At 39.3% G+C, this 25,857-nt stretch overlaps 1 protein-coding gene across 2 annotated transcripts in view; it reads left to right on the top strand.

Moving 5' to 3' along the window:
- Positions 1–25,857, top strand: part of LOC108926366 (zinc finger protein 536-like) — a 131,848-nt gene that overhangs the window by 99,717 nt on the left and 6,274 nt on the right. The window contains exon 6 of one of the 2 annotated variants that reach the window (XM_018739034.2): positions 17,466–18,542. The exons of the other annotated variant lie outside the window; for it this stretch is intronic. Within the exon in view, the coding sequence (XP_018594550.1) occupies positions 17,466–17,578 (113 nt within the window). The 3' untranslated portion in view covers positions 17,579–18,542. Of the gene's footprint in view, positions 1–17,465; positions 18,543–25,857 lie in introns of those variants that run through there. 2 annotated transcript variants of the gene reach the window in all.

The raw sequence follows: 25,857 nt of genomic DNA, 5'->3' as shown, positions 1-25,857 counted from the left end.
AGGGTTTGGAGATGGGAACAACTTTCTCATGCATTTGCAGTAATATGAATCAGCCTTTTAAAACAGATATGATTACATATTAGTTCTGAAAGGTACAGTAACTGAAGAGCCCTCATTGTCTCTAACAGTGCGGCTTTTGTTCACAACTAATCTAATAAATGTCCCTTGATCCTTTTTACTGCAAGTACATCGCACACTACTTACGTTGAAATAACGACGGCTTTTGAAATCCTTCATTTTCAGAAAGTCCTCTGTAGTAAATAACAAATCTTTTCTTGTTTACTGTTGCGTGTTGTCAGGTATTATTTTAAGTTTTGTGGCTTTCCATTCTCAGTTATCGTTGCTCTGTTAGATTTTTTTTTTTCTTTTTTTTTTTTTTTAAATAACTTGATTTCTCTGAGGAGATTTAATTAAAAATGTGGAAAAAGGAAACAGAAATGCAGATGCAGACACAGAGTCATAGTCAATACTCATTGTTATGTTTTGTTATTAAAGTGGCTCACAAAGCTGTTTGGGAGAAGACTATCTGTAAAATGGAAATATTGCAGCTGATTTTGGAGCGATCGACTGCAGATAGTCCTGTTTTATGTTAAATTAATTTACATTTCTGAACACAGTGTAACAATATTGAAACGTAAAAATGCAATAGAAAATGTGTCTTACAAAGCGACATTGTTTCTGCTTAAGATGCTATCAGGCCTTTTTTTTCTGTCTGTAACAAGGTTAGCAGCAGCTGTCAGATGATAAATGATCTCAAGATGGCCACAAAATCTGTCTTCCGATTGTGTAAAGAATTTTAAAGAAGGGTGGTGCATTACAGTGCACATCTTTTGTCCCCAATTTGGTTGGTTATATTTAATTTGACATACAGTAAATTACAGCACAGCATTACTGTTATATAGTGCATGGGTTTTGCCCAAGCAAGACAAAGAAGTTGAGTCTTTGTTATGAGGTTATGGATGTCTGTGCCCAAACTTGGCAACAAGAGATGTTCAGTATTATGGACAAGCTGCTCATCAGATGGAAGTTGTTTTTCATGCTTTTTTCTTGCCTCCTCTCGAATTGCTTCTTGTCCAAAATATGTCTAATTTTTGCACCAGGCGGTCCAAAACAATGTCAGAGAACTGGACGTCCTTGGGAATGATCAAAATGTCTTTTTCATTTAATTGTTTCTCCAGAGAGAGACTATTTGCTCTGCTTTGACAAAACTCAGCATAATTGCAATCACCTGAATTTGTGATAGTGTTGTCGTCCTGCAGATGATTCACACTGTTTATGACACTGGTACTCCCTTCTTCTTCTTTACAACACAGACACTCTGCAGGTATCCAGCGCTAGATTTCGCTTGCAAGGAGTCTAATTGCGTTATTATGTATCTGAAGATATCTTAAAAGAATGCAGAGTCTTGTCGCAGTTTGAAAACCCAGCTGGGTAACACCTTGTCAGAGGCCCTGTCTCCAGTTTTTGACGGGCCTGCAAACAATTAATACAACAACTCAAAAAACTGCTGCATCTGCACAGAGTTCCTGTTATCACTGGAGAGACGGGCGATTTTTAAATTATTTAATCAATTTATTTATTTTCTTTTCGGCAGAGAACCCTACTGGTTTTCTCATGCATTTAACTCGGAGAATTGTACATCAACCTTATCAAGAATGAATGATTTACAATAGGATGGAACTTTTAAGACTAATGAGTCAATTTTGTGTCTGCATTGTTCACCCCTTGACACACAGAAGAGTCTACTCATTTGAAAAATTGCATTTTTCACTCTTCTTATATATACTGTATTTATGTTCCTGTCTTTTGTCTGCTCGTTGATGCCACAGCATGTGTCACTGTGAAAACTGCATTTGATTGTTGCTCATTTATCTGATGTAAAATGTAAGTTGAATTATTTTTGTAGACCCTACATTAAACATAAGTAAATAGATAAATAATGTGCAGATGAATAACATAAAGACATCTTGAAACAATGACGCAAGGCAACATTATCATGTAGAATCTTTTTATAAAAAATGATGAGCTTCATTTATTAATATTCTGTCATCTGTAATATCATCAAGCAGCAAGACTCATTAAATCTGCAACCATAAAATCTGTGTACACTGGCAAAACATAGTTAACTTGTGGGATTCAAAATCTTAACTGCAAAGACAACAGAACTGATGTATACATGTTAGAAATCTGCTGGAAGAGATAATATATTGAGAAAGTGTGATCAAAATATGTCATGCCATCTATCTATCTATCTATCTATCTATCTATCTATCTATCTATCTATGTCTGGGAGTATTGACTTAATTTGCATTTCAAATGCTCGCGTTCAAAGCAGATGGTTAAACATTATGATTTGAATTGAAGACTGTCACCTCTGCTGTAAAGAACCAAACAAATGATCTTTGCCTTTGATATTAAAACTAAACACACAAAAGCAACAGAGGTAGACACAGATAGCACCTTAAGCCCCTTTTCCGCTCTGTCTAAATCTTAATTTAGCAAATGCTTGTGTTTTTCTACATTAGCTGATTTTTCCGAAACAAACCAGCCGTGGTTTGGCAATTCAAACAAAGCACTTAATGTTTTTGACATATTCGCATGTGTCCAAAGATATTATGTCTGGATTTTCACTCCGGCAGTTTACAGTAAAGCCAAGAGTTGCCAGTCATTAAAGTCCCAACTTTATAAGAGGAGGACATATTTAGAGAAAGGCCTCTCTAAAATATTAAAGACATCTCACTGCCAGTACAGGGCCCAGAAATCACAACCATCTGTTTTCCTTTACTCAGCTTGACAAAAAATGCAGTCATTTCTAAATCTTACTTTCAAACAACGTAGTAGATATGAAACCTTGTCAGGATTAGGTTCTAATTCAGGCACTAAGAGTGACACGTGGACATGATGAATTTAATGCAAAACTTGTGACATTTGACACTATGGAGATAAATACCAAGGAGAAATGAAAAAAAAAAAGCACAGGGAAAGATCAGTGAGTACAAAAGGACAGACTTTGGCTCAGCATTCCAACAAAAGTAAATGTTCCAACATGTATAAGCAAATAGTTAACTATTAAATGGTTCATTATTACAGTCAAAAATGTCAGATAGGTTTTTCTCAATAAGCAGCTGCCTCTCTGGCAGAATTTGCCTGGCGGTCTTAATCTTCATTCCAGCTGCCATGTAAATTATTTTAATCTGCCTTAATTTCCCTTTTGTAGCTTGAAACACTTTGATAAGATTTATAAGATTTGGGTTAAGATTGCTGTATTGTTAAAAAAAAAAAAATCCACAGGGTGATTTATTTGCCTTAAATATTCATTCATTCATTCATTCATTCATTCTTTCATTCATTCATTTATTCCACATTTTGTTAGAAAACATTCCTGTTGTGGGTGGCCTGCTTTTCAAAATAATCATCGTGCAGCAGGCACACAGTTGTATTCCCTTCAGTACAGAATCTCCTCTATACAGCATTTCCTTTTTCAATTCACATCATATGAGAGTTAACGGGAGTCACGAGTGGGTAATAATTACACATATTCTAAAACTAATGTCATTTCGCCATTTAGTACCTTACCAGTAAAAAGCAAATGGCCCCTTTCCAAAATAAGGCCAATGGAAAAAAGGCCTAAATCTTATCTGATACCCTGTAACTTAATCATATGGCTCTTAAAAGCAGGACACAAACAGCTGGGCCTCAGTAATATGCATGCAATATGTCTGTAAAATGATATGCTTTAATTTTGAGCCTACGTTAAGCACCAACAAAATCTGTTCATGCAGAGACATTAAAGAAGCCTGTTAACCCTCTCACTTCCGCTACGTAGGACATCTGTTTCTCCTTATTGTTGCACGGTTTTGTTCTTTGTATCTACTGTTATAAGTCGAATGCCTCAGATATTGCAAGTTATTATGATAAATTATAGATTTCATGTCTATACGTGATTTGTACTACTACGACTATTACTGATGCTGTTACTACCGCTTCTTTCAGATTGATTCTTTAGAATTAATAAACCCTTTTGGTGTGTATATATTGTGAAAAATTATTTTTTCAAAAAAAGTAAAGGAGCTCTACACATTTTCTTTTTTAGATTCTTTTTAAACCGCAACTCCGAGGTGCGGTTATAGTTAGTATTCCAGAATGAATGTGACAGGTTTGATGACATTTGCTCATTTGTTTTGATTAAACTGAGCAAAAAAGGTATTTTTTTTCCTGCAGGATTTCTCTGTGATTTTGGACGGGCACCGCGCGGCACAGCGCATCGCCCGTGGGTACTGCCAAAGACTCCGGTTGGGGCGACTTCAAAAGGCCTGGAGAGGCTGCTGGCTTGCACCGCTCCACAGATGCCTTTGTAAATCCCTCACTTCTCTCCCAACTCTTTGTGTATGTCTTTGGTGATAGACTTGGAGTAAGAATATCAAAGTAACCTTGGCAGTTAAGGGCTCACAAAGAAAAGCAGCCTTCGGTCAGCCCGGAACAGGTCCATGTTGCAGCGGCAGGCGTCAAATCTCGCTGGATCTTTCATCTGTAGTGCGGCGCTCAGAAACACCAGCAAAGTTTAGAAGGATGGAGGAGAACATCGACTTTAAATAGTAATATTCATATGTAGCTCCAGTGTCTGTCCAGGCTGTCTCCATACAGTATTTTGAAAGTATAGCATCTCTGGTGGGAGAAATCTGTGATGATGGTATTTTAATTTTTTTTTTTCCCCCCCAACTGTCATAAACTTAGCCCCAGATATTGTGATGACCAGATGTAAAAATGAATTAATGAATGTAAATAAAAGTTAGATAGATAGATAGATAGATAGACAGATAGATAGATAGATAGATAGATCTGTGACTGCTGTTTGCCTGTGCAGCACAAGGTGACTCAGTTCACCGCATTCAAGAAATCCAGTGATGAACTGAAGTCTCTGCCCTCCGTGATACATCAAACAGGAGAGTGGAGTGCTGTCAAGTGGCCGAAAGCGAAATTCCACCCACGTGCCTCCTGGCGCACTGGTCGTGACACAGTAATGAGGTGTGGACCATGCCACTGACGCTTGGCCCGACTGTCACCATTTCATTCTATTAATAGTTATTCACATTTTCGTCTGTGTGAAAGCATTCATACTTATGTGCAAATCTGTGACTGTTCCATAACAGCAATCACTGAGATTCCTACATTTTTGCTTCTTCTGCACTTCACTGATGTGCAGCGTTTTGCCTTCATTGAAGTGGCAAAACTGATCAAACTGCTTTTTATGAAAATGTGGATTTAACAGTTTTTTTTTGTTTGTTTTTAACAATTTTATTATAAACTTAAAGCATATTGCATCAGTGAGGCAAAATTCCCATGTCCATTAAATTACAGTCAAGAACTACTTGTCCATTCATGGTTCCAGAGATCCTACACAATTCAGCAGGAGCCATGAGGCCCAGAAGCAATAATAGTGATCGATTATTATTTTTCATTGTCATTATAACTTTTATATGTAGCACTAGCAGTAGTAATTTGTGGCTGAAAAAAATGACAAGAAGTGAAAAACAATTACCATAGACAGATTCTACAGTTAATCGCCCCAACACGGCTTCAGTGTCGCTTCCCTTTCATTCTATTCACCTTTTCCTTCCTCCCCCTCCTTCCTTGTGCTTCGGGGGCAGTTCAGAAAGTATACCTTCTTCACCTTTCCCATTTTCGTTCGGTGCCGATGCTTTAAAATGAGACGACAAAAGAAAAGTAGACACAAGACTTAAATTTCCACTAAAGTGATGCGGGTAAGTGAGCATCAACTGACCAGAAATGATTTGGCTCTGTCCGTTAGACACCTAATGGAGTCATTTAACTAGTCAAATTAGGAGCCGCAGAAATGCACTATGCTTCATTACTGGGTTCGTGTGGGCATCATTTTACATTTACGTCAAAAATGATTTCAGGGCAAATTGATGTTTTTATTGTCCTGCAAAAGAAAGCAGCACACATAAAAGAGCAGCGCCACCTAGAGGCCGTTCGGACGCACTGCGTGAAAAGCAAGGCGTGCAAGTGCAGCGTGTGTGTGTTTGCGTTGGACTGGAGAACACAATCTCACATCCATGCAGTGCTTTTCATTATCTCCCTCCCAGATTACGTCCCCCAGTATTTCTGAAGCTCTTCCCAAATGCGCCTGGTGTTCTGCCTGGATTAATTACACACTCGAAGCCTTTATTTGCTAAATCGCCATCCGTCTTCACTTTTTCTTTTTTTTTTTTTTTTTTTTTGTTTTCCCCTTTTTTGTGCATCATTTACTTGTTTCATTCCAGCACGATCTGATGTACGCTACAAGAATTCTGCAGTCTGAGGACAGACAGCCAGTGAACGTACGTACGGGGTATGCATGTACTCGAAGCCCCAGCCGCTGTTGTGCCTGACATTGTGCTCATATAATTTCCCGAGATTACAGAGATGCTCTTCTTTTGCAGTGTCTGAGACCCCACTGTCTGACAGCCACTGTCTCTCTTTATGCCAGTTCCCCGATCTGCAGATCTGCGGGGTTACGGCTTCCATACCAGAGAGCAGAATGAAACGTTGAATGTCATTTCTGGATAATGAAAAGGCCTTTGTGCTCTGAGAGCGCATAGCTCCTTTTCTGGACCAGTATCACCTTGGACCGTGATGTTTCCTTCCGCTCTTTCCAGCTTCAGAAAGGCCCATAAAAATAATCACGTCATGCTCGCTCTTTGCTTATTTCACTTGATTCTGTGTTATATCTATTGATCCCTCTCTATCTGTTTATCTTCACATGCCGTACAGTTGAGGACAAATAAACAAAGCCTTTCATGTGAACAAAGGATCGTTGTGCCGCCCATACATCCAGATGGCCACCAGACTCGGGGAATACATTTAAACATCGGCGTGATTTTCTCTCACCACGTAAACACTGGACTCGCATAAACTTTAATGAGAAACAAAGTCGAACATTCAGGTCACAGAGCTATTAACACCACCGTGTGACATTGTGCCACGTTTCATACGTTTATTGTAATTAGGTTTAATAAAATTATTTTAGAAATGAATGTGTTATTCTTTAAAATAGGAAAAGTGGCAAATGCTGTGTGTCCATAGCTGCTCCAGCTCAACAAGTATAACCCTAACTCTAAACCTAACAGTATGGATGTCCCACTTTAAGAAGTAAAACTCAAGTAACCCTAACCCTAATCCACTAACCCTTTACCACTAACCCTAATCCTATCCCCCTCACCCAGCCTGGGCAGCTGGTAAATTCATCGTTAGTGCTTCTGAATTTTGACCCGAACATCACACGTTCAAGTCTCACCTCTAGTTGAAGTACCCTTCAGCAAGGTACTTACCACCTATTGCTTCAGTAAAATTATCCAGCTGTACTAATAGGTAAGTATTATTTATTATAGTACTGTAACGACCGGCGTTACTGTTTTTAGCGGGAAATGTGTTTTATTGTTATTAGTTAGTGTTTGGTGACGCACGGGGAATAAAAAGGGGTGCTTGCGTCCGCCTGGGGAGAAAGGAGAGAGTCTGGAGACGCTAAACAGGCTGGGGAGGCTGGCTGTAGGCGCAGGTCCTAGAGGAAACGGGGTCCTCGGACCGAGAGCATTATTTCCCTGGTGCTGGTGTTCTGATAAATCATTCGTAATGAATGTTGCCTTTGTGCCCTTCTTCACCCCATCCAAACCCACGGCGCTGCGCGCCACAGTATTATGATAACGTTGTAAGTCGCTTTGGAGAAAAGCATCAGCGAAATGAATAAATGTAATGCAACCCTTTCCTTCTATCCATTACATGAACCCCTAACCCTATGACAGGGGATAACAGCAAGTTTTAAACAACAGGGTTTGACGATCTGAGGTTTGACCTCAATTGCTCCAGTAAAAATTGCACAACTGTCAAAATGAGTAAATGACTGAAGCTTAACAGTGTAAGGTGTTTTGGAGAAAAGTGTCAGCTCAATGAATGAATGCGAGGCAGTGGTAGCTAAGGAGCCTTAAACAGCATCAATTTATGTCCTGCTTCTGATCATTTGAGAGCCACACAGTCGTCTTGTTTGTTTTTTTCAAAATAGGCAGACAAAAGCAACGAAACCGAATCCTTGAAGAAACATTGAATCCCACCTCCTGCTGTCATACCCTTGAAGAATGTACTTACTCTGAATTGTTCCAGCAAATTTACCCAGCTGTATAAATGGGTAAATCAGTGCAAGTAGCTAAGATTCCTAGACACCTCCTCACCCCAGTGTGGCAGCATAGTAATGAAGTGCTGAACGATTTTCGACTCTCCGCGAGCAGAAGTGATGAGAGACAGGCAGGTTGCTCTCCTGTTGTTCAGCGCTTCCTTCCGTCCGCTCCCTAGATCTTACAGCCCTTAGAGCTTTATGGTGTGAACCATGCACTGACTTGGACATTTTCATTCAAAGGAATCTTTCAATAAATCACTGCGACTTTATACTCGCTTCCCCACATCACACTGCTGACCAGATAAAGAGTTCTAATCCTTTTGGATGCTGTCAAGAGTTATATGAACCATGGCAAGCACATCCATCAGCAAGGTGATTTCTCAGTGGCTTACAATCTATGGTATATGTTGCTTTTTTATAATGAAGCTGTAATTACTCGCATCTGTGGTGTTTCACAGGGTTTGAATTAGAAAAACTGATTGCTGATATGACAGAAGAAAAAAGTGCATACAATTAAGTGCAGATACAAGAATTCTCATTCAGATATGGTGTTGATTAAATCAACACTTTTCACAGTTTATTTCACGTCGGGGCTCCTTTTCTTCTTTTTATTTTTTTTTTTTACTGTTTCTGTTTGTTAATGTTGCTGTACAATCATGTCAAGCCTGCATGCCACCTTGTTGGTGTGCGAATGGGATAAGTGTTAGCAATTATTATAGTGTTTAAAGCCACTGCAGAGGCATTGATTGCTTTAATTTTTGTTTCTGCATTATTTACCAATGGGGATACAAAATGTTAATTCCAGTAACATTTAGAATGAGGGAATAATGGGGAGAAACAGGACTTTAAAATGTTTGGAGCTGAGTTACAGTGAAGACTGCAATCTCAAAATCTGCCCATTGCTTATCTTGCCCACCCAAGGCCACAGTATTAGTGCCAGGGTATTAACAGGGACTTAGTTCTCAGTTCTTACTCCATGAGAAGTGTAATTGAGGCGCACAAAGTCACGCCTCTCAAAGCAGCTCATCGATGCACTGAGATATGATGTTATGGATGTGCTTTTTAGACTCGGAGAGCAAGCTTTCTCCCAGTGTTTGAGAATAAATAATTGATAAAAACAAATTATCACACTAGAGAAAACGAGAGCCTCTCAATTTCTCATTGTGTACAGAAGAAGAATTCCTTTTAATTGCAGTGCAACCGTTCTCTCCCTGATCTTATAGTCTGAGGGAGTCTTCAAAGCTGATTTACAAAGCTGATGAACATTTTTTTTCCATATTTTCTTTTTTCCTGTATTTGTGATCACGAAGTTCTCTGAATCCTTTTCATCATTTACAGTGGTTCATTATTTTTTATTTTTATTTTTTTTTTTTACAAGTGCTCTGGTGGCTTGCAGTTCAGCATAAATAACCAGAGTCCTAAAAGTGGTTTTGTAGCATTGTTCTTTTGAATAGCATCAATTCAAACCTGATCACCCAAGACAACTTACATTTCACACATTTATCTCGGTTTGTGAAATGAATCCAAATAAAAACAACAAAAAAAAAATATTCAGCTGTTGCTTTTATTCTCACGCTGAGCCTTGCTTAAAGGATGGCATAACGTATAAAAGTTTATAAATCCTTAAGACGCTGTCCTTCTGATCCTGGTAAATATGTACAAGGCCTCTTTAAAGCAGTGTATTGGTCCACCTGTTAGGACATTTAAAACATTGTTATAAATGGTTAATTGTTGTTGATGTTTTCCAGGACAATAGTTTATGCTGAGTGAATAATTTACTATTTAGCACTTTTTAGCAGTAAAACAAATTTTTAATTACAAAAGAACTGTTATTAAAAATTGAATAGTAATTCCTGAATAGAACTGTATTATTAACGTCAGATTAAATTCTAAAGGATATCATGCATACCATCATGCATTTAATAATGTATTGAAGCAGCTATACACTGCTTCATCATCTATTTTATGCCAATTGAAGAAAAAAATCTGATTGTAATTATTCAAAGCTCTTTATTGCAGATCATAAAGATCCATTTGGAAAGATGCATAGTGCAGTGTACACAGAAATTTGTAGATATGTGTTAGATTTGTGTAAAGAGAATGAAAATGACAGACTTCTGTGAAGGTGTCTCCAATGTCTGCAGTTCTGCATGCTATGGATGAAACAGGAACCTGGGTTCTTTAACTATAATAATTACCCCGTTAAGCAACCCTTGGATTCCTCTGAGAATATTTTAATGGGATATTTTAAATTAGAACGGGCCAGAAACACAAGCAGTAAGTGGATATCCTGTTTTAATTTACATAATCTTACTACTTTTTTCCCCAGTCTAGAATACTAATGCATCAGCCCTTAAAACTGTGCATTATGTTATTCTCTGGTGTTGCCTTTAAGTATCATACACTTTGAAACACCACCGTTTCTCATCATCTTGCAAAAAAATACCCATGAGTCGGACTTGCTTTGCACTTTTTTTTGTAGTCAGACATGCAAACAATAAAAAGGGAAGAATGATTCAGGATTGTGCTATCTTAATTGAGATCCAGTAAATGTGGGTAACAGATGTTGTACCAGGAACTTTGAGTCATCAGAGACTGGAGGAAGCAAACGAAGGCACATTAGCAACAAAAGCAGGTGCTCGGCTTTTTCCACTCGCCTCCGTCTCTGAGATCAGCGCATCGATTAAATCCATTCGCCGTATCACTCGATTGCCTTTTAAAGAAAGCCTGGGCCTACAAGCGAGATTTTCATTTTCCGGCCCTAAATAATAAGAAATCCCTACATCAAAACGTCGTGTCAGCTTTTGAGTGCAGCGTCCCGGCACTACGCTGACATCAGAGGCTTCGATTTTCAGGGGTTTACCGGGGTAAACTTTTAAACTGTTCGGTTGCTCCAGAACGCGAGTTAGTGAATCCGTGTCTCCAGTCAACAGCAGTAAATCAGAAAAAAAAAAAAAATAAAAAGAGTCTGTCAGTCTGATCTCTCTCCTACAGCCCACATTAGCTTCCTTTCAGCTTTTTAAAGCTCCCGTCAGCAGCTTGTGAAGTGCATAGTGTAGCTAGTCAGACGCATCTCCACCTCTAGGGACCCCCTTCGCGCTCCCTCCTCCAGAATGCGCCGTGACAGAGCGCGGTGCCGCTGCGTCTCCTGGTGCCTCTCGTGTTTTTTGGCGGTGTCGAGCGCGCCGTCGCTGACAGGTCCCGGTGTAAAGGGGACGGAAGGCGCACTCTGGCGCCCTCCAAAGTGGCTGACAGTACCGTTACCACGCATCACGCATCCTAGGCTCCCAGGATGAGCTTCAGAGATGTTGAGCACGGCAGGCAGCATCTCTTCTCCTGCTGCCACCCGACGCCACGCAAAATTAGCAACCTGACGTGGCACTCGAGAATATGAAGAGCGCGGTACGCTTGGCTAACGAGCGCTGCTATTTAGGTACAAACATGTCCCACCCATTACACTGGTCAGGAAGGAGTCTATACAGGGCTTTCTAATCCGTTGGGAAGGTGGTCTGATGCCAGCTGCTATGGCGTTCGCAAACCCAGGGTCAATGAGCCGAGCTGTTTGTGCGTTAAACTTAAGGGGAGACGTGCAGGTTGCCTAGATTAGCACGTCTGCTTGGCGCAAGTTGCCGTGAAACACGTCTGACTCTTTGCACCAGCATCCACCCCAAAAAAATATCGCCCCATAGGATGAGTCCTCAGACAATCATTAAGCACTTTATACAGTATGCTGGCTGCCCTTTCACACTGAACAAGGAAATGCATTTTCCTATTGTGGTGCACACGTGAAGTTGGCTTTGGAAATATGTAGATGACCAAAGTGTTTCACTTTTCTTTCACTACAAAATTTAACGTTTGATCTGCATGGCAATTCTGAGGAATTCTGGAATTGCCTGGAAAGACTTCTGGGACATATGAGATAATACATAATCTTACCTAAATGTTATAACCATCTGACCTTTTGCCCTTGTTTTAAGTATGGGTATTTTTTGGTGTATCACCTTTGCCTTCATATTGTTATGACCTAGAGCTGTTAATAAAATTTAAAAATTAAGTCAAATAATTTTTTTAAGAAAAGGGATACGCTAGTTTTGCGAATGAATATGATCCGGATAACTTAGATTAATGCTGAATGGGACAGCTATCCAAATGAGGGCTGAAATTCCAGATGACCTCATATCTTCCTGCTGTCGTACAAAAGGCTTTTTTTTGAAGAAGAAGAAGAAGGGAATGGGAGAAAAGCAGAACAAACCTGGGTTTAATGACTCTGCACACAGTGCTCGTCCAGATATCCGCAGTTATTTGAATTTTGTCTTTACACAGCCTTCATTTGACCTTGTTGATGCGAAAGCATGTTAGTAATCTGTGTTTAATGATTTATCACATTCAAGCGTATTCTGTGCTGGACCCTTGTGTGTCACAGTAATTTAGGATGCAGTCATTTTGCACATTCCAGTACCATTATGTCCCATTGTTAGGGAATAAAGGCCAGTATTATGTTCCTGCTATAAAGGGCAGAAGTGGCTTTAGTTTTATCTGCTGAACGAATCAATCTGAATTATGTCAGTTGAAAAGAATCAGAAAGAGGCCTTGCCAACAGATGGGGGGATATTTAAAAAATGTATTTGTTGGTCCTGAATACCTCCTGACGACAGATGTATTTTGCACAATGAGGGGTTCTTTTACTTGATTTTCCTGGGACGACTCTGGCACTAATTATCATTTCAGCAGGAATGATTAGGAGATCAAATGGAAATCGAGTGTCATTTCCTAACATTAATGGAGGGGTTTTATTTAAGCTGTCATGGCAGGCCGCGCTGGCTGTGGGAACGAGACAGTGGGAAGAATGGCGGTAGGATGAAGGAGAGCAGGCTACAGCAGCATAGATCTGCCTGGGTTAAGGGACTGTTCATCAGCTGGGCCCAGAAGGGTGTGACCTGAGCACAAATCTGCGAAACAAAGACGATTGCCCTTCACCCCCACCCCTCTTCGAAATTAGCTAAACAGGGAGGCGCGTTAGAGGTCGCCGGGTAAAGTTCACCTGAAAAGTCAAGCTGCCCCCTTGTGTATATGGGCTGCGTCGATGCATGTTCTGCCCCGACTTACACGCATGCTGAGTAGGTGTGTGCGTGCGTGTGCGTTTGTGCGTGTGTGTGTGTGTGTGTGTGTGTGTGTGTGTGTGTGTGTGTGGTATGCTGAAAAGGGTAGTCAGGGAGGTTAAGGCTGGGCCGTTTCCCTCACTTTCAAACAATTTCCTTTTCCTTCCATAAACTTCTGGTGTATTTTAACTAAACAGTTTTTTTTTTTTTTCTTTCTTTTTTTAATAATAAAAAATATATATATATATATATATATTTTAGCAGGGGGTGCGGTGGCGCAGTGGGTTGGACCACAGTCCTGCTCTCCAGTGGGTCTGGGGTTCGAGTCCCGCTTGGCGTCTATTGTGGAGGACTGGCGTCCCGTCCTGGGTGTGTGTGTCCCCCCCACCTCCATCCCTGTGCTGCTGGATTAGGCTCTGGCTCACCGCGACCCCACATGGGACAAGCGACTTCAGCCAATGTGTGTGTGCATTTTTAATGGATTACTTCATCTAAAAATGAATCAAAGAAGAATATGAATATAAAAAAAAATGTACAAATGGCAATATTTGGTATCCATGTATATATTATGTTTGCTAAGAAACAAAGTTGCAGAAAACACTCTCAACTGGACAGTTTTTTTTTGCGTGCTGGGGGTGCATTCTGTAGTTTGGTCTTAAATTGCAAAAAAGTTCTTCAATTTATTTTATATTGGGTCATCTTTGCCATAGAAATAGAGTTCATAAATCAGTTCCAAAGCAACATTTACTTTACTGCCCTCAATATAAAACCATTTTTCTTTCCCGTGAAAAAAATCAAGTTTTCTCTTTCCAAACAAGTGTCATCCCTCAACTACAAGAACATCCAAGGTTATATAAAACATCTTTTTTTTTTCCTCAGTGAGATAAATAAACACAGATGGCAAATATGCAATATATAACTTTGCCAGTGATTTGTTCTTAAAAACATAAAATGCTAAAAATTTAAAATAACTGCATTTGAAATGTGTGATAAAGATTAGCCTTTTTTTTTTTCCCCTTTCTTTTTGAGGAAGAATTTCGAGAGTTTAACCCTCAATATGTAGAATCCACAATGACACATTCCACTGTGCATTAAAAAAGGCATTCTGCAATCTGCCTTTTGTAACTTTTTTCTGCTTTGGAGGGGAAATTCTTCCAGTCTTTGTGATTTGCAGCAAATGGTATTTATAAACATCCTGTATTCATTAAAATCTTCTAAAAATATTTTTTCCCCTTCCCTTCCTGGTGCTCCAGCTATGTGCACTGCTCACATTTACATATTTATAAATACTGGATGTTCAATCAGTTTTACCTTGCCAAAAACAGTATTTAAAGTTTCCCAATGCATGAAAAAGAATAGAAGGCACCGAGCATTTCACACGATGGTTTTCTCAAGAAAAGTGTCGGGCAAACACATTGCCTGTGCACCCTAGGTAGTCCTTCTATTCTTTGCAGTGCAGCCACGGGTAGATTGTTGCTCCTTGTGTGTGTTTCTGTGCGTGTCAGCTCACTAAAATCACTGCCCTTCCTGATAAACTCGATAAACAAGGCTCCATTGGGGAGAAAAAAGAAGGAAATGAAGACATAACCATTAGGAAACAGTAGTCGTGCTCCTTGCTGGTAATTGCAGCAGGCATTTTTGGGAAAATATATTCAAGGCAATTTATAATAAGCATGAAAACCAAGCCATTAAAATGAACATAACAGACTAAAAGCAAAGCCATCTTTATCATGGCCAAGGTCATAAAATACAACACTAGCTGTGCCTAGCTATAAGGAAGAAAGAAAGAAAAGAAAAAGAAAGAAAGAAAGAAAGAAAGAAAGAAAGAAAGACAAGATACTGCCTTTGAAACTGGTATCCAGTATTGTTTAAGCTTTTGTTTCATTGATTTATTAATTAATCTACTCAGCTAAGCGTGACGCTTGTATTAACATAAAGTGGATCCTGCAGCTAAGTTCCCTCTCACCATATGCTTCTGTTTCCTTGGGATCACATTGATAGACCTAATTATGTTTCAGTGGCGCCACTCGCCCAGTAGAGGGCGCTGAGAACTTTACTGCTGCTCTAATGGCAAAGTCATAATCAAATCACATTTGAATCCATACCAAAAATGCAACGTTAATTCCGAGGTTAGTCATCCGTTATTCTCGCAGATTGAATTAAAAAATTGGCTTTGTGAAACAAGTGTGCAACTTTCTGCTCCCATGTAAATGAAATTAACAAACACGACTCGATTTGTGGGGGGCGCGGTGGTGCGGCGGGCTTGGCCAGGTCCTGCTCTCTGGCGGGTCTGGGGCTCGAGTCCCGTTTGGGGTGCCTTGCAGTGGACTGGCGTCCCGTCCGGGGTGTGTCCCCTCTCCCTTCGGCCTTGCACCCCGTGTTGCCGGCCTAGGCTCCGACTCGCCGCGACCCACTTGGGACAAGCTGTTTCTAACAATGTGTGCGTGTACTCGATTTGTTCACATTTGACATGATTCTTAAAGCTGCTATGATATCGCACATACACATTTTCAGCGTGTGCACCTCGATGTAATTACATTTAAGTGTCGATGTCATCCCTGAAAGTTTTTCACATATTTATGCCTAGTTATATTCTACTTTGCATGCGGTGACATGAAAGTCTAAATAAAATAATGTAAAATAAATAGGCCTTTCTTTCGAAAATTACAATCAGTTTATGAAAGTGTAAAACAAATACACTACTCAGTTATATACTGATACTGAATTTAACGTGTCTTGCTTTGAGCTTGAAAGAATAAGCAAACGGGCGACATATGCAGGTTTATTGCGCCATCTAGTGTCCATGTTATTTTCCTTCATATGATCACAGTTTCCTTACACTTTTACTTTTATTCATTTAGCTGATGCTTTTCTCCAAAGGGTTTTAAAGTTGTTCACCCCTTTCTAAAGCTGGGTAATTTTTACTAGAGCAATATTTAGGGTAAGCACCTTATTTAAGAGTACTACAGGTAGAGGTGATATTCAAACCTGCAGCCTTTCGTTCTAAAGACAGCAGCTGTAACCACTGCACTAACAGCTGTCCGTTCCGGAAATTGAAAATTAGGTTTAAAATTTATTTCTTCATCTAAAACCTAATTATATGAATTGCTGCAAGTTAGGAGAGGAAAATGGTGTTTATTTTCCTCCGAAAATGCAAAATCACCCCTCAAAATTCTCTGTCTTTCCAGTTGGATAATCTTTTTTTTTTTTTTTTTTTAAATCAACGTCATTCCTCCAAGAGAGAGCTCAGTTAAGATGTATAAACATTTGGTTAATTATCATCACACAATTTATTTTAGAAATAATAAAATAAAAAGGAGTATTATTGGCTTTAACTTCATCTTTCCAAATACAGCTGAGAATACTGATATTATTGTATTCAGAACTCTTCACAGAATATCCAAAAGTTTGACATTGATTTAAATTCTAAACTTGCTTGGAAAAAGAGTGAAACATTTACGCAAAACTTACAGAATTGTCCGTAACTTCTCCACAGCATTTATGAAATTTTCTTAATTCACTAATTTTAATACATAAATTGTACTTTTTGCTGAGATGTACGTCGCTTTGGACAAAAGTGTCTGCTAAATGAATAAATGTAAATGTAAATGAAATGGTAAAATAATGCATTTTGGGTCTGTGTCACAGTTTTGTCACTCAGACATTAATAAATAATAGTTGTCACAAGTGCTGTTTTAAACACACACACACACACACACGTATATATTCATTTGGCAGATGCTTTTTTCCAAAGTGATATACATCTCACAGAAAACACAGTATATATACTATGTATACAATATATACAGTAAGCAATATTTTACATTTATTTATTTAGCATAAGCTTTTCTTCAAATCAACTTTCATTGAACTCTATGTAGTGTTATGAGCCCACACACCTCATTCACCGCAGTGACTTACACTGCTAGATACACTACTTACAGTGGGTCACTCATCCATACATCAGTGGAACACACACTTTCTGTCACATATATATATGGTTCCAGTGTTAAACATGCTTTGTTGACTGGCCAAAATTCCACTATTTCTATTGACTGTTGGTCCCACACACTGAAGTACATTGGACTGAACTTTTTGCAGTGGATGCTGTTTTCCAGCGGTGCCACACCTCTGAAATGATGTACAGTGACCTCTACTGGCCATAGTGTTAATTTACCTCTTTTTTTTGAACGTAGTTCCTCATTGGGTAGAACAGGAGGAGGACGGCCCCCGGGTGCCCACCCTTGTGCTCGCCCAGGAGCATAACCTAGGTGACACTGAGATGAAGGAGGACTCTCTTAAAGACTAGTGCAAGACTCCAGGGAGAGCAGCCACCTGATCAGCAAGCAATGAAGACATTTATTAGTCATAATATTAAAAACAAGTAAATCAGAACGAAGAAAAGAGTATATAGCGATGTAACGCGGCTTAGAGCCGCGTATCGGGGACTTTTTGAACGCAGCGCTTTGCCATTTTCGTCCTCAGTTGTCTTGTTGTGCAAGTGAAGTTATGAGCTATCCAGACAGTCACATTCCGCCAGGTGGGTGTGTCACCCCCAGGCACGTGCTACCGTTGTAGACGTCTGCAGACCAACACCGTGTCAGATGGGCAGCTTCTTGCTCCAGCCAGGATCAGGAGTGCCGTGTCCAGAGATCCAGTAGTCCAGGGCTTCTACGTGTTCTAGCATCTTTTTGGAATCGGAGACCATGACGTAACCACCTCCAAAGGACCATCTCAGTTGTTAACATCAGACTGTCTCATGAAATGCATTTATTTACATTCAGCATGGGTTACATTTGTTACTTTAGCCCACTTGCACAGCTGGACATTTTACCTTACTGGAGCAATGCACTTGGTTTAGTGCTCTGCTGAAAAGTACAGCAGCAGAGCATCATTTCAGGATGTTTCCCGCTCCTTAGCTGCTTTTCTGCCTGCTGCCATTCGACTGGAACAAGCAAACTTCACACACATCTCCTTGGGTTCTTTTCATGGTCTATTGCCGCTGTGCCAAGATACAGCACCCTGTATACTATGTGTTAGCTGACAGTCTATGTGCTAATAAACTATATCGATGTGGATCATTTTAATAATAATAAAAAGAATCCATTATTTACGGATATGACTGAAGTTTGTGTTGCGGTAGCAGCTACTGCAAGGACATTCAGGACTGTTGGTTTTTTATTTATTTTATTTTATTTTTTTTGTTACAGGGACAGTAAGGTAAACAGAGACACAGTACAGTATGTGTGACTGAATATGAGTGTAATTTTATCCATGGCAACAGTTTTTTTTTTTTTTTCCTGTACATTCTCAAAAAAAGTAAATATTTAAAAAAAATAAAAAAGTTTAAAAAAACATGCGAAACTCGAAAGCAAACTTTTAAAGCGACTGTAATAACTAGTTTACAAATCATGTCTGAAATAAGTAGATATATAGAGTTAAGAAAGAATGTGGGATTTTTTTTTTTTTTTTTCCTTTGCATTTATCTTGTTGACTTCAAAGACTGTAATGTTTCAAATGTTTATCGAATATTGCCACCGATTAATGTTGCAAAGTACCACTGACTACTGATATGGTTTTATGTAAAAATATAAATAAACAATTACAATAAATATTAATAGTAAGAAAGACATAAATAATGAAAAAGAATGCAGTTATTGTATAGCCTTAGATACAAAATACACTGTAAACTTTACAAATGTAGCTGGTTTAGATTTAGCTTTTAGAACTGGTTGTTACATAAGTACTGTACTTTTTTGCCTTTTACATAAAATATTGACAATCTTTTAATGTGCTGTGAGCATACACTTATAATTTGTTTAGCATAGAGGGATTTTTATTAATTTTCCAAAAGTATTTTGCACTGTGATTGTTTCATGGAATATTGGTTTCACCAAACTGAGGTCTAGAGGTACTTAACAAACTTAAAAAGAAATGTCCGTTTGTGTGTCGCTTGTGAAAAGTGTTTGTTTCCTGTGGGCTCCCCTGCCAACTTTCATCCATTTTTACTACCCTATATCTATATGCCTACTCAAGTTTAGATATTGTATGGCTTTGATATCAACTTTTGTGGTGTGTGTCAGTAATGCACATTCACATCGATTTGCCAACAATTTACCATGGTTGAGGAGAGACTTCCTCTTGCAAGTCAATACATTTTTCGGTTGTTGCTTTTTTCAGCATATGTCCTATATAATATTCATTGGAAGTTTGAAAGTATTTTCCTTTAAAATTGCCAAAATTGAAAACCTACATTTAAATGTCGTTAAAATCACGATAATAATAACTGAAGTAAAATGTTACCTGGGACCTGGCAATGAATTCTGGGGTTGAGTGTGGCCTCACCCGTATCCCAATTTCCCGTGTTCCAAGATGATGTTAAACAGATTTCTTTTTTTTTTTTTTTTTATCTTTTGTTTGCCTGGAAGGAATATGTGTTTGCTAGGGACTGAATAAACAAGTATAAATGCATTACACCTTCCGAAGGTGTGCGATCTGAAAACTTTGCTGTACTCTCTTGGCAGTGCAAGTTCATTGGATGCTTTGTTTTGTAACTACTGATCTGTCCTTGTAATAAAAACATTGTGCATTCAAACCCAGTCTTTTCATTTTAGTAAACAAACAAAAGAAAAATCCTTTTTAGTTAAAGCACGGTAAAGAACACAAGCTCCTGTATGTTACCAAGGTATTATTTTGTTAGCCATGAGCCTGTGTGACTTTGTTTAGTTGAATATCTATAAAAAAAAACCATCACCTTGAGGCAATTAATCTATTTATAGGTTAACTGTGGTTTAGTGTTGACATGGGGTTTAAAATGTTTTCGGAACAAGACTTGCAGCTCCCAAAAACTGGCTGCTATTTCTCTGGCACGTAACCTGGTAAACTGCACCTGTTGATTACTTTAATTTTGGTTGCTGGTAATTTCACTTACACTGGACATCATATAAGCTCCACTAAACAATGATTATATTTTAATTTGAGAAGAAAACCACATATTTTTTATACAGTTATACACTAGCACCTCATCTAACAAACAAAATTGGAACTGGAAGGCTAACTCCAGAAAAATAAAAAACTATGGAATAATGCAATTTCCCATAATGTACCTATGGGTAGGACTGTAAAACCCTCAGAAATACCTATATAGTAAATAATCATTCAGAACTTCTGTAATGCTTCCGTGCATCTGTCCATCCTTAATAACCGCTTACCTAATGTAGGGTTATTGTGGTCCAGAGGCTGTCCCGGAAGCTTCGGGTGTGCAGGAGGGAATGCCCTGGACAGGGCACCACTCCACTGCAGTGTAATACCTTTATTCACTCATTCACTCATTTTTGGTAAACACTTATCTCAGTCATTCTCACAGTAGTGTAGAATATACAGTATGTCAGGACACCGGTTAGATAGAGCACGGGCCTAAGGAGTTTATAACCCTGGACAGGATGGCAGTCTTTTAGAGGACTGCAACAGACACTTGTCTTTTCACACGTACAACCCCCCTCCCCCACCCCCCCCCCCCCCCATGTGTTACACGTGTAATTTTTATTACAAGTGTAGTTTTTTCTAAAAAGAAATTCTGAGTCCACATTACACCTGTTACATTCCTTTGGACTACGTGAGGAAAAAGAGAACCTGGTGGAAACCGATGGAAACACAAGGAGAACATGAATGCTCTGAACTAAACCCAAACAACATCATCACTGTGAGACAGCCATAGAGACAACAGCATAGTATCTTTATATTTCAGCTAACAGTGCCATCCATGATAAATATTATTTTCAAAATTACAGTGTGTTGACAATAATTTATTTTTACACTCCACCAATTCTCACTGTGTGTCTACAAATGAATACTGACAAAATATTCATTATAAATAGCAGGTTATGGAAATTATATGGGGAAAAAAGATACCACCTGAAGATGGTTAACATGTCTTTTTTACAGTGTTCTAGATATGCAAATTTCACAGTAAAACCCCTCCCACTTCAGGGGCATTCATATGTGCTTTGCTCTCAGTCAAAAGGTTTGAGACCATGGCTTTTGGGTCATCATATAAAATTGGTAGAATGTCCTACATGTTTTGTGTTCAGGGTTCTTCTTCTTGTTATTATTATTATTATTATTATTATTATTATTATTATTATTATTATTATACATTCACAGTGCAGAGCTGTTTATTGTGGGAACCTGACTGGAAAGAAATATGGCCTGTGTTTGACAAAACACCGTTAAAGCATATTTGAACACCGCTTTACAATTATGTGTACATGTGCATATATATGCATGTATGTATATATATATATATATAAATATGTTATGTATAAATGTACAACTGTATACTTACACACACATATACATGTACATACACACACACATAGACTTTTATGTGCACTTTTCCTCCAGAAGCCTCCACTATATTATATTAAAAGATGTGCAATATCAGTGATGCATGTCTCTTTCCTGATGTTTTTTTTTTTCTTTTTTTTTGTTGGGTACAACATACCAGAAACACGCTAGAGGGACAGCTCAGCCATCTTTGCAACACATAAAACTGGCGTGGACCATGACAGCAAGTGTGATGTTTGTGCAACTACGATATTAGCCTTGGGATAATGTTTCGTTAATGTATAAACCTGTTCCAGTCATACACTGTCATGACTTATTTTTGCTAGTACAAATAATACTTCGTAATGTGGTCTTTCATCAGGCATGCATTGCTTTGTCTGTTTAATGGATGGATTCTTCAGAAACCAAATTATATTTATGTGAAGTTTAAAAAAAGTCTCCTTGACTTGTGTCGTTGGGCTGTGTTTTTCAGAAATGCACATTATGAGTGTCAGTGTACAGTACAATTTTGTCGTTATGGCATAGGGTGATTTAGGATATTACCTAAATGTTAACGCATTTGATTTTTTATGTGCTAAAGCATTTCAGCCATGCAAAAGCCAAATAAATTTTAGGCACCTTTGTTATTATTGTCTTCACTTCAGAAACAGATGACACAATTGTATTGCTGTGTAATGCATTTTGTTGTTATTGTTAAGAGGTATCGGTGTGTTATCGAATAGCAGCACTTAAGCTGTCAGAAAGACTGATGCCTACACTTTCTCATATTGACGTTCACAACAGCCTTTCGTTCAACTTAAAATCAACATTCATAAAAATAAAGCACGGATTGGGGTTTTTAGAAGTGATTTAAGAAATTTCACTGGAACCATTCGGCACTGAGCGATGAAGGATTTCGTGCGCATTTATTACAAAAGCCAGTGAATAGTAATGCTACTTGAGCAGTTTTTGCCTTCTATTTTATAAGTCACTATACCCTCTGGAAAAACCATATACTAAATCCGAGCAGGACCTCCACCGCCCCATCTGTAGTCCGATAGCAATTTGTGTTTTTTAAAGGAAGTATTTCATGTTATATACCCCTGCAGACATTAGTGTGGCCAAGACTGACTGACATTTGATCCGAGTGGAGCTGATGAAATCCATGTTTCTGTTACTCAAATGTGGTGCCCTCAGCTGAGAAGATTGGGGAGGAGGGTCGAAGGTTAACATCTGACTAATTTCCAAACCCACTGACTACTCAAGAACAGATGTTGGATCGTTGTGATGGGAGAGCCTGTTTCTAATAAAGCCTACATTGAACAGCTAAAGTAACAGCTTTACTGGTAGCATTATGTATTTCACAAAAAACATTTTGGGATCGGTATAATAAATGAGGGGTGGGGCAGAGGGGGTGCCCTAATGGGCACCTCGGTAGTTGTTTTTAACTCCTCTGAATTCTATGTGGTATGTTTTGTTGCCAAATACCTGGCAAGCTGTTATTCCCCTGGTTTTAGGGGTGTCGTGTCACCGGGTGACACGTTGAACTATACCAAACGTTGCTGCAGTAAACACCAGCTAATTTACTGTAATTTGGTAATCTCAAATGATCTGTAATAAAGCGTTAACATAATAATTTAATTTAATTGTATCACGTGTATTTTTGTGTACTGTTTGTGCGTATTCTGTGTCTGTCGGATAAGAAAAGCTATCATCAATCTCGATACCTATAGCTATCAAGTTTTTCCTAAAACTGAGATTAAAGTTATGGTAAATGTAATTGTGAGAAGGAGGAAAAGAACCATGCAGTGATTCATATCGGCAAGTTTAAAAACAGTTTATTGGTCACGTAATTTTTTTTATTGTTTTTATTTATTTATTCACTTGTGATGTGTGGGAAAAGCCCCTCTTTGCCACCATGGAGTTTATGCGTTTCTGTGTTCGATGTCCAGTTTCGCAAAGCCAACTTCACACTGCGATTTCTACGAATGGCGCCTCAGCTCCACACCATATTGCTGGGCAGCATGTACATCGATTGATGTGTTTAATATGACAGTGAGACTCAGCTCCATTGTGCCAACAGTTGTAACCAGGCAGATGGTGACCCCCGGTTGAACCTGTCCTCGTGATCCGGTGTTCAGATGCACTCCATTCCTCCATATTACCCATCTCCAACAGTACTTCTCCTCTGCGGCACAAGGGGGAAGTAGAGACCATCTTACGCACTCATTTTGCCGCCAGTTTGTTTACCAGGTTTTCGGTAGTGCCTTGATTTCTACGCTTCCATGTTTCTCACGATATACTAACAGCACGAATTCTTTATTTTCAAAGTATCATTACATGTTATCTCATGCAAATAACACAATACAGAAAAAAAACAAAACCTTTTTTTCAAGTGTCTTCCCAAATTTAGCGAAAGATCCCCTTTGGAAAAAGAAGACGAAGGAAAGGAAGGCCGAGAGAAGAAGCTGTGAGAAAGCGAAAGTGCCACTGCACATCATCTCACTGAGACTCCACATTCAGATGTCACAGAAGATGTCTAAATGATTACATCTCACTATAATTATAGACACAGAGACGGAGGGGGAAGAAGTTGAACTTAAGATACGGAGTGAGAGAGGAGAGACAAAGAGAGTGAGAGAGGAAATTGTTTTTGTGAGGTTGTGACCAGACCTAAGTGTTGGTGTTTCAGAAAGTCCAGGGGCACAGGACCAAATTAGAGAGGGAAAACAAGGGCGGAAGGAGAGCAGTGAGACAGGCCTTCGCCTTTCAGCGGTGGTGAGAAGTAGGAGACTGGCGATCCCCAGACAGGCCCCACTGGCATTACGCTCCCGCCGCCCAATGGAGGTAATTGCGGATGGCGGTGTTGGAAAAAAGACCCCTAGCCATCGCTCCTTGTCTGTGAGGTATCAGTGCCCATGCTGGAGTCATCTGTCACCATTGAAGATGCTACACTGTCCCTGCCTGCTCCCTTTTGCTTCTCTCTCGCTCAACATGGTTATTATTTCCTCTCAGCACAGGCACCCCCCCCCACCCTATCCCACCTCCAAGCACTAACATCACACACCCACCTTTCTAACCTCACGCACAAACAGAAACCTCTTTTGCCCTCACACCCCCCCTCCAAACCTGCACCACCACCACCAGCAACACACACACATCAAAACTGCATAAACACACACTTCCTCTTCTCTCTCCCCTTGCCTGATAAATGCATTTTTTCTGCTACTCGTAGGCTCTGGATTATGAATCGATGATCATGTGGTGTAAGAGAGATAGATGGCTTTGAGCTCCGTCTTGTCTCCTCTAATTGTAAAGTATTAGTCACATTAGACTCCAGCCTGTGATTAATGGAACTTATTTGGAGGTGGCCCTCTTCCGACCCTCCCCCTTCCAAAGTCCTCTGCGGACTTTTGAGAATTGAGTGATTTCACTTAAAGCAGACAAATAGGGCCCTCAGAGAGCAAGCAGGAGAAGGTGGAGGGAGACAGATACTGGCATGCTTTGAAAGCATCCCTTCTTCATGTATGGCACCGGTGGTTGTATGAGCATTACTAAATGTGTAAAGCACATTGTATGCAAATGGGATTGAAGAGTCAGAGTCACTTTTCGTCCAAGTGACTTACAGTGTCAAGCTACTTGATCTATCCATGTATACTGGTGGTTCATTTTTACTGGAGCAATTCAGAGTATGTATCTTGCTAAATAGTACTATAGCAAGAGTGGGGATTCAAACCTGGGACTTTTGTGTCTAAAGGCAATAAGTTCTTACCACTGCATTACTTGCAGCTCCCCGGCAGTAGGCTTCCAGGTAGTGAGTGCATGCATAATGCATACTGGAACAAACAGATGAAGACAAAAACATAATGAGAAACTTTTTTCAATTTTGCCCCATCTAAATAGCCATAATTATTTAGAATTAGTTTTCTCAAAGAACCAGCTTGGTTTTTTTTTCCTCTTCTTTTTTGAAATCAGCGGATGGTTGCCAGCTCTGACTCACCTGCTACCTGTGAATCACAGTCATCTATCAGGTTCACTCTTTGTGCTCTCTTTGTGTACACAATATTTTGTCTTATCAGTATGAATGCATAAAAGAAAAATATACACCACTTAACAACTGAACTCTTTTGGTTAAGTTTATTGTTTGCTCATGGGAACTGTTCTCTTTATCTGTGGTATCATATCAGTTGTGTTCCTTCTGTGTATTTAATTGGCAGTAAGGCCTTGAGCAGCACCTGGCGCTCAGGAAGATAGGCTGACATT

The sequence above is a fragment of the Scleropages formosus genome, chromosome 7 (assembly GCF_900964775.1).
Source record: "Scleropages formosus chromosome 7, fSclFor1.1, whole genome shotgun sequence".
Classification (NCBI taxonomy): domain Eukaryota; kingdom Metazoa; phylum Chordata; class Actinopteri; order Osteoglossiformes; family Osteoglossidae; genus Scleropages; species Scleropages formosus.
This window is presented reverse-complemented; position numbering and strand designations above follow the sequence as displayed.